This window comes from Somniosus microcephalus, chromosome 2 (genome assembly GCF_052327205.1).
Source record: "Somniosus microcephalus isolate GS21.2 chromosome 2, FLI_Smic_1.0, whole genome shotgun sequence".
Classification (NCBI taxonomy): domain Eukaryota; kingdom Metazoa; phylum Chordata; class Chondrichthyes; order Squaliformes; family Somniosidae; genus Somniosus; species Somniosus microcephalus.
Window position 1 is genome coordinate 136,906,480 of NC_140988.1, and position 12,342 is coordinate 136,918,821.

The 12,342-nt window shown below is 42.7% G+C and overlaps 1 protein-coding gene across 1 annotated transcript; it reads right to left on the reverse strand.

The window, feature by feature from the left end:
• Positions 1-965: 965 nt before the first annotated feature.
• LOC147122973 (fatty acid-binding protein, intestinal-like) lies at positions 966-10,963 on the reverse strand. Its single transcript, XM_085962931.1, has 5 exons — positions 10,846-10,963; positions 9,962-10,095; positions 9,218-9,271; positions 8,870-8,977; positions 966-1,384 (listed from the first exon to the last, which is right to left on the reverse strand). Exons 1-5 carry the CDS (start codon positions 10,910-10,912, stop codon positions 1,334-1,336), a joined length of 414 nt encoding a protein of 137 aa, XP_085819057.1. The 5' UTR covers positions 10,913-10,963; the 3' UTR covers positions 966-1,333.
• Positions 10,964-12,342: the final 1,379 nt, after the last annotated feature.

Consider the following 12,342-nt stretch of genomic DNA (forward strand, 5'->3'; position numbering starts at 1 on the left):
TTTTCTCTTTCATTTCATACCTCAGGCCTCATTTCAATGTTTCCAAAAAAGTGTAAACAGCCCGCTGGTCAAAAGAACGTCAGGTTTGGGCCACTGTTAGTGTCGCAGCGAATCTCAGATAAGTGTTGTCGTGGATTGCGGTCTGGGTTGGGGCCAGGGTTTGGGTCCGGGATCCAGCATCAGCAGAGGAAGCCGGATCCGGGCTTCAGAGAGGAGGTTGGGGCGGCAGTGAGAGTGGTGGGGGTGGGGGTGGGGTGTCGATCTGGGGTCGGGAGGGGAAGCTGGGGCTGCTTATCGTGAGTCGGGAATGGTGGTGTTCGGGAGGTGGGTTGAAAGTGGAGTTGGGAGGAGCAGGAGTGCTTATATTCAGGTAAGGTACTTACTGTCTTTGTTGCAGGCGATCCCTAGGGCTGGTTTCCTTGAGTGCAGCTACAATGGTGTGAACTGCCTCAGGGCAAACCAGTCTTGGAAAGCGGACCTGAAACAGGCATTATCCCCCTGCAAAGGGCCTAACATCTGCTTCAAGTGTGGGTAAAGGATGCCTCTTATTTGTCCTTAGCCAATATGGTGGGTGTCACACTTCTATCCAGAAATGTGTGTACGTCTCTTGCCCACCATTTGGAGGCTTTAGTAGTCCAAGTAACGTGCGAAAAACAAGCGCTGCATGGACTAATTTCTAGCCCTATGCTCTTGCAATTTTGTTAGCAGTTGTTAATTGCAGAGAAAAGAAAAGTAGCCATTTTTCATTAAATGGAGAATTTCACCCCAAAAATGACCACACTCAGAGTATAGAGTAATATCAGCAGGAAAATGCAAAAAATTAAGAAGAGAAAATGTATGGTTTAAAGCAACAGTGTGGTCATGATAGGGGGAGTGTTTTCTTATAGATTTTACATGTATTGTGAGAAGCATTTGTAATTGTGATACATGAAAACACCTGAAACAATAATGATAAACAATCACCATCACCTTTTAGCAATATAGAAAACTTTTATTTCTTGTAGAAAATAAACACATTCACTTCAACCCATACAATTTAGCACTTACATCTCTTTGTGAGATGAATTAATGGAGCACATTAATTGGCATTGCTAACTTCAGAACTGATCGACCAGGTTTTGAAATGTCCGCTGTTTTTCACCTGAGATACTATATGGGCCAGACATATACAGTGAAGTTACTAGGGCTAAAAGTCCATCATTGTATCTTTACAAATACATTCAAGCAGTATAGATATTTAAAAATGGAAATTAAAAAGATGCAGAGCTGACAGGAAACTGCATCAGGGATTTTCAGAGATTCATTGCAACGATGGTGACACAAGGACAGGTTTCTATTCCTTTTTGAAGAATCTCTTGGCATCAACTCCCTCATACGAGTAAGTCTGTAAGAGATTTCATAAAAGTTATTGTACCGGTTTTAAACCCAAGGTAACTTTTCACAACAAAAGGCCTAATGTGTGCTGAACTGTTCTAGGCTATTGGAAAAGAGAATATTTTTTGTGTAAAAATATGTTGCATTTCAAGTTACAGAAAATAAAATTTTAAAATATGCTGCAACATTTCAATTTGAAAGGCCCCAAGGGAGTGGAATCGATCATGTTGCTATATGTTCCTGAAGCCTGCCTCAGTGATTTCCCCGTCTTCCCTGGGGTGAGCTTCCTGACTGTAAGTTTCATGGAACTGTTTGGCCCCTACCTGTTTATACACTGTATGAATAGAACTGCGTTTAAGTGTTCAACCATAAATGTATTTTGATGCTTTGGCAACATAAGATGTACCTTATCATGCCAATAAAGCGATTTGAATTTGAAAAAATTTGATAAGGGCATGAAACGATTAAACTTCAAGGCACAGAAAAGGTGTCAGTCATTAAAGTTTGCAGTTCTTGGAGAACACATTGCTACTGGACAATGAAAGCTTTGTCCCATGATTAACTCTGAAAAGGACATGACATTGAACTGCGAGTCCTTGAATCATGATTGGTTTTGATGGGACAAATTAACATAAGAACATAAGAACATAAGAAGTAGGAGCAGGAGAAGGCCAAACAGCCCCTCGGGCCTGCTCCGCCATTCAATAGGATCATGGCTGATCCGAGCCTAGACTCACGTCCACTTCCCTGCCCGCTCCCCGTAACCCCTAATTCCCTTATCAGCTAGGAAACTGTCTATCTCCGTTTTAAATGTATTTAATGTCGCAGCTTCCACAGCTCTCTGAGGTAGCAAATTCCATAGATTTACCCTCTGAGTGAAGAAGTTTCTCCTCATCTCAGTTTTGAAAGGGCAGCCCCTTATTCTAAGATTATGCCCCCTAGTTCTAGTCTCACCCATCAGTGGAAACATCCTCCCGCATCCACCTGATCAAGCCCCCTCACAATCTTATATGTTTCGATAAGATCGCCTCTCATTCTTCTGAATTCCAATGAGTAGAGGCCCAACCTACTCAACCTTTCCTCATAAGTCAACCTCCTCATCTCCGGAATCAACCGAGTGAACCTTCTCTGAACTGCCTCGAGAGCAAGTATATCTTTTCTTAAATATGGAAACCAAAACTGTACGCAGTATCCCAGGTGTGGCCTCACCAGTACCCTGTATAACTGAAGCAAGACTTCCCTGCTTTTATACTCCATCCCCCTTGCAATAAAAGCCAAGATTCCATTGGCCTTCCTGATCACCTGTTGTACCTGCATACTAACCTTCTGTGTTTCATGCACCAGGACCCCCAGATCCCTTTGTACTGTAGCACTTTGCAGTTTTTCTCCATTTAGATAACAACTTGCTCGTTGATTTTTTCTGCCCAAGTGCATAACCTCACACGTTACAACATTATATTCCATCTGCCAAATTTCTGCCCACTCATTTAGCCTGTCTATGTCCTTTTGCAGGTTTTTTATGTCCTCCTCACTCACTGCTTTCCCTCCCATCTTTGTATCGTCAGCAAACTTGGATATGTTGCACTCGGTCCCTTCCTCCAAATTGTTAATATAGATTGTAAAGAGTTGGGGTCCCAGCACTGACCCCTGCGGAACACCACTAGTCACAGATTGCCAACCCGAGAATGAACCATTTATCCCAACTCTCTGTTTTCTGTTAGATAGCCAATCTTCCACCCATGCCAGTATATTACCCCCAATCCCGTGATTTTTTATCTTGTGCAGTAATCTTTTGTGTGGCACCTTGTCAAATGCCTTTTGGAAGTCCAAATACACCACATCCACTGTGTAATAATAATAAATAACTTCCGGAGGAAGTTATGTGCACATCACTTCCTGTGAACTGTGAACTGTGAACTCTGTGTATACATCACTTCCTGTGCATACGTCACTTCCTGTGTTTGGACTAGTATAAATACTGAACTGCTCAGTATGATAGGAGGGCTTCTCCTAGAGGCATGGTGAAGACCGCTCTTGTATATAGTTTAATTATAAGTTGCTTAAAGCTTACTTTAAAGTTCTTTGATGTGTGAGACTTTTTATTACATCAATTTAAGCAACTTAGTATTTACACTCACAAATACTAAACCTTCAGACAAACTCAGAGTTAAGGATCCAGGGAACCACCCATCATGGAAAACATCCTTAAAACTACTCGTCTGGACTTGGACCCAAACGCACCAGCAGCTGGCAGGGTATGGAAGCATTGGTACCGTACTTTTGAGAATTTTCTTGATGAATATTCATGTTTTCCGTTTGCCTTCCCCTGCTCCAATATGCTGGCGTCCACAGTGATCTGCTGCCTTGAGCAAACATTTTCTCTCTGTGGCATGGCGGCTTACATTCACTCGGATCGGGGTCCATCCTTTATGTCAAGGGAACTCAAGGACTACCTCTCAGAATGGGGAATTGCTACAAGCAAAATGACGCCATATCATCCCATCGGAAATGGGCAGGTAGAGAGGTATAATGGTATCATCTGGAATTCTGTACATCTTGCTTTAAGATCTCGGGGCCTACCAAACCAGCAATGGGAAGCAGTGCTTCCGGATGCATTGCACTCTATACGGTCCCTTCTTTCTACAGCCACAACTACTACACCTCATGAGTGGTTCTTTGGATTCCAGCGTCGCTCATCTTATGGGACATCCCTCCTGTCATGGCTAACTACTCCTGGACCTGTACTACTCCGAAGATACGTTCGGACGTCTAAAAATGACCCTCTCGTAGACGAGGTCGAACTAACCAATGCCAACCTCACCTATGCATACATACGATATCCCGACGGCCGAGAATCTACCGTATCATTACGGGATCTGGCTCCCTGCCCACCAGGACCTAGTGGGACATCGAGTGATGGTATTTTACCAGGAGCCTCTTGGAACCTACCGGGTACCCCTCTCCAGGATCCTGATCTGACACCAACTAGCTTGATGCCGGTAGAACCCCGTACTCAAAGTTGCGACCCTCCCAGTACTGCGCACCAAAGTACTGATCCGCCACAGACCAGCTCTGCACCTCCCTCTGAACAGAGACAGACTGACTCTGCACCTATTGGGACTCGTACACGAAGCCATGATCTCCCCGACCCTTCACAGGGTAATCCAGGCCACACAGACTCTGACCAATGGCCAACAGCATGTAAGCGGACCAGTGACCCTCTACGATGGGAACCCAAACGGGTGCGACTCTTCCTCGTTCGGCGGCTGCGGAATAAAAGGAAGACCACAGCCTTCTAATCTCGCAGGAGGGAAGAATGTAATAATAATTAATAACTTCCGGATGAAGTTATGTGCACATCACTTCCTGTGAACTGTGAACTCTGTTTATACATCACTTCCTGTGCATACGTCACTTCCTGTGTTTGGACTAGTATAAATACTGAACTGCTCAGTATGATAGGAGGGCTTCTCCTAGAGGCATGGTGAAGACCGCTCTTGTATATAGTTTAATTATAAGTTGCTTAAAGCTTACTTTAAAGTTCCTTGATGTGTGAGACTTTTTATTACATCGCACTGGTTCTCCTTTATCCACCCTGTTTGTTACGTCCTCAAAAATTCGAGCAAATTTGTCAAACATGACTTCCCCTTCATAAAACCATGCTGACTCTGTCCGATTAAATTATGCTTATCCAAATGTCCTGTTACTGCTTCGTTAATAATGGACTCCAACATTTTACCAACCACAGATGTTAGGCTAACTGGTCTATAGTTTCCAGCCTTTTGCCTACTTCCCTTTTTAAATAAGGGCGTTACATTAGCAGTTTTCCAATCTGCTGGGACCTTACCTGAATCCAGGGAGTTCTGGAAAATTACCACTAATGCATCCACAATCCCCACCGTCACTTCTCTCAAGACCCTAGGATGTAAGCCATCAGGTCCAGGGGATTTATTCGCCTTTAGTCCCATTATCTTACCGAGTATAACCTCCTTAGTGATTTTAATCGTGTTTAGCTCCTCCCCCCATAGCCCCCTGTTTGTGCAGTGTTGGGATATTTTTAATGTCCTCTACTGTAAAGACTGATACAAAGTACTTGTTCAGCGTTTTTGCCATCTCCATGTTCCCCACCACTAATTTCCCAGTCTCATCTTCTAAGGGACCAACATTCACATTAGCCACCCTTTTTCTTTTTATATAACTGTAGAAACTCTTGCTATCTGTTTTTATATTTTTTGCTAGTTTACTTTCATAATCTATCTTCCCTTTCTTAATTAATCTTTTAGTTATTCTTTGCTGGCTTTTAAATGCTTCCCAATCTTCTATCCTCCCACTAGATTTGGCTACCTTATATGCCCTTGTTTTCAGTCGGATACTATCCTTTATTACTTTATGTAGCCACGGCTGGCTGTCTTTTCTTTTACCCCCCTTTTTCCTCAGTGGAATATATTTTTCTTGAAAGTTGTGAAATATCTCCTTGAATGTACACCACTGCTCATGTACTGTCTTACACTTTAATCTATTTTCCCGGTCCACTTTAGTCAACTCTGCTCTCATACCTTCATAGTCTCCTTTATTTAAGCTTAGTACGCTGGTTTGAGATCCAACTCTCTCACCCTCCAACTGAATATGGAATTCAACCATGTTATGGTCACTCATTCCAAAGGGATCCTTTACTAGGACAATTTTTATTAATCCTGTCTCATTACATAGGACCAGATCTAAGATTGCCTGCCCCCTGGTTGGTTCAGTAACATACTGCTCAAGGAACACATCCCTAAAGCACTCTATGAACTCTTCCTCAAGGTTGCCCTGCCCAATTTGATTTGTCCAGTCAATATAAAAGTTAAAATCCCCCATGATTATAGCTGTTCCCTTATTACAAGCCCCAACTATTTCCTGATTTATACTCCGACCAACAGAGTTGCAACTGTTAGGAGGCCTATAGACTACGCCCACCAGTGACTTTTTCCCCTTATTATTCCTTATCTCCACCCAAACCATTTCACTATCCTGATCCTTTGACCCAATATCATTTCTCACTATTGCAGTGATTCCATCCTTTATTAACATAGCCACCCCATCTCCCTTTCCTTTCTGTCTGTCCTTCCTAGTTGTCAAATACCCCTGGATGTTTAGTTCCCAGTCATGGTCACCTTGCAGCCATGTTTCTGTAATGGCCACCAGATCATACCCATGTGTAGTTATTTGTACCGTCAACTCGTCTATTTTGTTACGAATGCTGCGTGCATTCAGATAAAGAACTTTTAAATATGTTTTGTGAGAATTTAGTCCTGCTTTTACCCCCTTTACTACTTTACCTTTATCTTTATACATTCTGTCCCTTCCTGACACGCTCTGGTTTTTAATTCCCCCACTGCTACCTTGCTCTATTGCCTTCTCCGCTGACATTTTAATTTTTTGCTCTCTTGAAACCTCCCCCCCACTAATTAGTTTAAAGCCCTCTCTACAGCACTAGTTATTCGATTCGCCAGGATTCTAGTCCCAACATCTGGACAATGCTCTGAGTTTAACTGAAACAATGGGGTCACGATCGACTTCCTGACATGAATGGAAGATACGCAAGTCAATCAGCCAACCAGCCATCAACAGTAATAGAAATCACATTGAATATGCATTACAGAAAGCAGGAGAGGAAATAAGGAATTATCTTCGATGACATAGTGGTTAGCACTGTTGCCTCACAGCGCCAGGGACCCGGGTTCGAATCCGGCCTCGGGCGACTGTCTGTGTGGAGTTTGCACATTCTCCCCGTGTTTGCGTGGGTTTCCTCCGGGTGCTCCGGTTTCCTCCCACAGTCCAAAGGTGTGCAAGTTAGGTTGATTGGCTATGATAAATTGACCCTTAGTGTTAGGGGGTTAAATACATGGGGTTACGGGGATAGGGTGGGATATGTGTTGGTGTTGGTGTAGGGGTTACGGGGATCGGGTGGGATATGTGTCGGTGCAGGCTCGATGGGCTGATAAGGCCTCTATCTGCACTGTGGTGTTTCTGTGATTCTGTGATTCTCACAACTCTGTACACCTCCGGTGATTGAATTACAGCTTGACGAGGTATGAATGTCGGACAGTTCAGCAAACTGACAACCGAAACTGGTTGGGGGAGGCCCAGCATGGGGCCAGGTGACTAAAAGAACTATAAGAAGGAACCACACCCACAGCTCTCTCTCCTTTTTGCTCAGAAGCTCTCTCGGAAGCTCTCTCTCAAAAGCTAGCTCTGACTACAGGAACTGCCAGGTGTAAGGAGGAAGGGAAGACGGTCATCTCCAGCTCCCAGCCTGCAATCGACGTCGGCCACGACCAGCTGGAAGGGTGATTGTAAGTATCAGTTGACTCTACAAGGGGTTTGCGCTGTGTAGGCAGCTGCAGTCAGATAAAAGAGATGGGGACAGGTCATCTCCATCCAGGCCTACAATCCACAACGGTAACGACTGGCCATATGGGTGATTGTAAGTTTCAGCCAAATCTCAACAGGTTTTTGTCTGTGTTTTGTTGGTTTTAATAAACTACCAGTTTGGTTTGAACCTAAACCTTTGTGTCATCTACGATTTTGTTCCTGTAAATCTCAGAGTCAAAGAACCCTTGTAAGGACGAGGAAACCAAACACCTTACAATGACTCAGGTGGGAACCACCAAAGATAATCAAGCGATCCTGAACTGGGAAATCTACTTGGGTCAGTGGCAGAGAAAATTAGCGGGTGAAAGTCTCACTTCACCCCCCTCCCTCCCCAGGTTATGACAGCATTGGGTCGGTATCTCTGGTGATGTTAAAATAGTCAGGTCTGATAAATCTTCCAAGTCAGTTCCCTGATTGCGGGATTAGCACTGCATGTTACAGTGTCAACTTGACTTAATCGTATCAGTCTTTCCTCTGAGTCAGAAGGTCGTGGGTTCAAATTGCACCCTGGACTCGAGCACATTATCTAGGTGACACTTCAGTGCAGTACTGAGGGAATGCTGCACTGTCGGAGGTCTGTCAGATGAGGCGGAGGTGCCATCTTCCTGTTCAAGCGGATTTAAAAGATCCCATGGCAGTATTCTCCCGGTGTCCTGCCCGACATTCAACCCTCAACCAACATCACCAAAACATAACAATTATTTGGTCATGATTTTGTCGCTGCTTGTGATATATTTCTGTGTGCGATGTTGGCTCTTGCATTTGCTAACAGAAAAACAGTGACTACACTTCAAAAGTAATTCAATGGCAGTGAAATGCTTTTGGATGTCCTGAGGATGTGCTCTATAAATACAAGTTCTTTCTTGAAGAGTTTGAACAAAATGTTTACAAAAATTGTAAGAAATTGGGAAAAAGTAGAAGAATGTTGAAGTGAATGATAATTCTTTCTACCTAAATTTGAAAACAATCCCTTATTGTGGAGACTATTTATGTGTACAAATACTATGGTATCATACACTCAGCGATTAGTCAAACGTTCACAGATTGTTCTATTATAAATGACAACCAGCAATGAATTTACCTGAACAAGTTCACCACCAACTATTTCCCTTGTCGTCAGGAGTACCTTGCTATTGTCCTTCCTAGTGAACTTTCCAACAAGTTTGTCACCCTCGCAGTTCCATGAACCCTAGAGCAAAGAGATACTTTCTATTAATCCCAAAATGAACATTTTTTCCAGAAATGTTATGTGAATTTATCTATAAAATCATTATAGGGATGGCCAGAGCAGAAGCAAGGCATTTCGAAAAAAGATAGATCACAAGTCAACTTAAATTACTCTCTCCGCCCTTCCCCAAGAAATCTTATTGTTGCACAGGGAATCTTAATAATTTGCATAGCAGCAAGAAAAATTGTTTTTGATTCTTACATTCAATTCTGTTCCATCTGCCAGGGAGTAGTCGAACGCTACCCCTAGTGTGAACTCAATGGCCTAGAAATTGAGTGGGCTTTGCGCCCATTTTGCGGCGCTAGAGGTCATTGCGCTGGACTTACAGCCGGTTCAGAAATTCCCTGGGGCCCTACCATCGGCGGTAGACCGGTTGCGCTGCGCCGGCACCGATGACGTCATCGGTGTGCGCAGCGTCCCGGTTGCCGTGGTGACGGGCCCCAGCGCCGAAATTGAGTTGTGGCCGCCTCGCCCGTGGCAGCCGCAACTAAGACTCTGGCAACCGAGTCTTACAGGAGTTTGCGCCGGCGCATTAAGGTCGCGCGGCGGCCGGCCGCTTTCCCGCCGGCCGCCTGCCCGCACCTCCCTCCCCGGATTCCTCCACCCCCCCCCCCCCGCGGAACAGATGCTTCTGGGCTGCGAGCCCGGCACTTCCCCGAGGTGCCGGGCTCATTTTTGTGAAGATTTTACCGGCCAGCGGGCGGGTGCAGGCAGCTCCTCCTTAACTGAAGGAGGAGGCCTGCACTTCCCGAGCCTGCCGCACCACATCGGGCGCCGCAGCGCCGGAATAGCGCCGCAATGCGGCAGGTAGCGCCCATTTTCAGGCGCAAACACCCTTCAGTAGCGCCAGCAGCCGTTTGGGCGCGGCGCTACTGAATTTTTGGCGCGCGCAGGGGGACTTAGCGCCGGCGCTAACTTTCCGGAGCTAAAGCCCTGGCGCGGCGCCAACTGAATTTCTAGGCCAATGTCTTTTGTGCGGAAGGTACTGGACTCCTTGACACTGAACTTATTCCCATCTTGCTGGATTGTAACCTTTAGATTATCATGGGCTCCAAGCTTTCTTTTCACAGAATTTACCCCTGGTGAGTAAAGCGAGAATTGCAGTTATTAAATTGAAATCAAAGCAGGTTATTTCTGAACACATTTTGTTGCATTTTCTTTCTCATTTGTACTATTGATTATGGACATTACTAATATTTATAAATCAAATTAAGAGAAGCTGTGAAATATTTTGAGAATCATGGGGAAAACCAAATAGTTAACTTCTATTAGGAATAGATCTTTACTTTTTGGAGCCAAAATACACAAGAAGATTTTACAGTGAGTGTGTTAATACTTTACAACATGGCATTACATTTTCAGAATTCAAGTTTATTCAGGCACAATACAAGACTTGAAATCAATTCAGCTGTAAATTGGTTTCTCCTGAAGTCCCTTTGTATACTGCTAATGAATACGCCGATTTGTCCATGGTTGTTTCTGGCACTAGTTCACTCATTAAAGTTTAGTGTTATTTTGAACTCTGAATGGTTGGTCTGGATATCCCCTTCTGTTGCTAAAGCACTTTAATGGCAGTAGAAAAAAAATAGTTCAATTAGGATTTTGTTATTCATCTGACAGGGCATAATTTCAAGTAACAGCATAATATATTCTCCTAATGCTAAAGAGCTATTAAATACTTTTATTTGCTCTTACTGACAGAAGTTTGGTTTTCTCTTTTAGTAACATTTCCTGCAGTTTACAATTTTTTCAAATTTAATGCATTAAACCTTTACCTGTTTATGCGTGTACAAACTATATATCCTTTCATCTTCTTATGACACACTTACCCATCTGTTCCATAAACTTTTCATAGTTCTCATTTCTTTCAGCCTTCCAGGTACCGTTGAATGTCATCTTTATAACTAGAGTGAGCTCCTCCAACCAGTGTGGAATCTCTTCTCCAAACTCATCTTTTAAAGCTTACAGACTAATCAAAACCAGGGTTTTATCAGCGTGATCATGATGTGGCTGGGTAAAGTTCAATTGCTACAGACGACTCCCCCCAAGGACATTATAATGAGGTATTATTTTAGTGCATTAAAAGTTTAAGGGGTACAACTTGATCGAATTGTGTCATATTACAGTACTGTACTCTTTTTGTTTTAAAAGTAAGTCCTATTTAGCAATTCTCCAGAAATACTGGCACACTTCTTTTAAACAAATACATTTTGCAATTCTCCAGAAACACTGGCACAGTTCTTTTAAATGAATATACTTGCAAATAATGCTGAATAGCTGGAGTGGATTATGCAACTGCACAGTTTTTATCAGATATTGTCAGTTGCTTATCTCTGCCTGTTATCAATGTGGATTGTGAAGGTTGCTGTCTTGTTTCAAGTAGGGTATAGGTTTTAGTTATAAACAGAATATTACTAAATTATATAATGAAAGAAACAATACTGGGATGGTTCTTATATCTTGAAATTAAAAACTCTGTCATTAACATGTCTTCAGTTAACAAGTGTTGGGGGCATATCCTATTTAAGTAGAAAGTTGTGTATTTTGTTTATTGAACTGACACGGTCTCAGTAAAGAAATGTAGAATCATATCCATTATGTGATTTATAAGCGTCATTCATGGATCTGATAGCAGCTGTGTTATTAGGGAGCTTTATAACTTAAGCTTATGAGAACAAAATGCCTAACTATCACATAAATGGAATGACTACTAGATATAACAGTTAAACATTCCATACATGGGGATAACATTAAGCATTTGAGTAGCTTAATTGGCATTTGTGGTGGTACAATTTCTAATATTTTGATTCTGCCACTCACAATCTCCCAAATTTCACCAAATCAGTGTATTTGTTCACTATCTCAACAGAAACACTAATCATTAATAAATATGTTAATGCTTCTGTTAAGATAAAGAATGAAGACATTTCCTACCAACATGTTAAGCATTATTCTGCTAATATCACACAATATAATTGCTAGGCTTACATAATTTTAAGTATTTTTTTAAATTAAATGAATGAAAAGTTAAATAATATCCTTACCCACCTAACCACGGCTATCATTCGGAAACATGGTGTACTGATCAGGCTGCATGTTCTTGCCCACCTGGCACTAATACTTCTGGACAGTGTATGGTACGGTTTCCTTTATCAATTAGGTACACGTGTTTGCTTTAGTTGTGTTTATGTCATGTGTGGAAAAACAAACTTATCAGTTACAAGTTATTGGGTGTTTTACCTAATATGCTGTTACTTATTAAGTGACACAAACTTCGCACATAAGGTGGAATATTTCAATTGAAGGATCCAGGCTTCTCCCAACAT

Bases quoted from the DNA above. Each gene is read 5' to 3' on its own strand.
- LOC147122973 (XM_085962931.1), bottom strand. From the start codon at position 10,912: ATGACATTCAACGGTACCTGGAAGGCTGAAAGAAATGAGAACTATGAA. The intron at 8,978-9,217 runs GTAAGAATCAAA...TCTTTGCTCTAG, and splicing joins CAGATGGAACAGAATTGAAT to GGTTCATGGAACTGCGAGGG. The intron at 1,385-8,869 runs GTAAATTCATTG...AATCTCTTACAG, and splicing joins TTGGTGGTGAACTTGTTCAG to ACTTACTCGTATGAGGGAGT.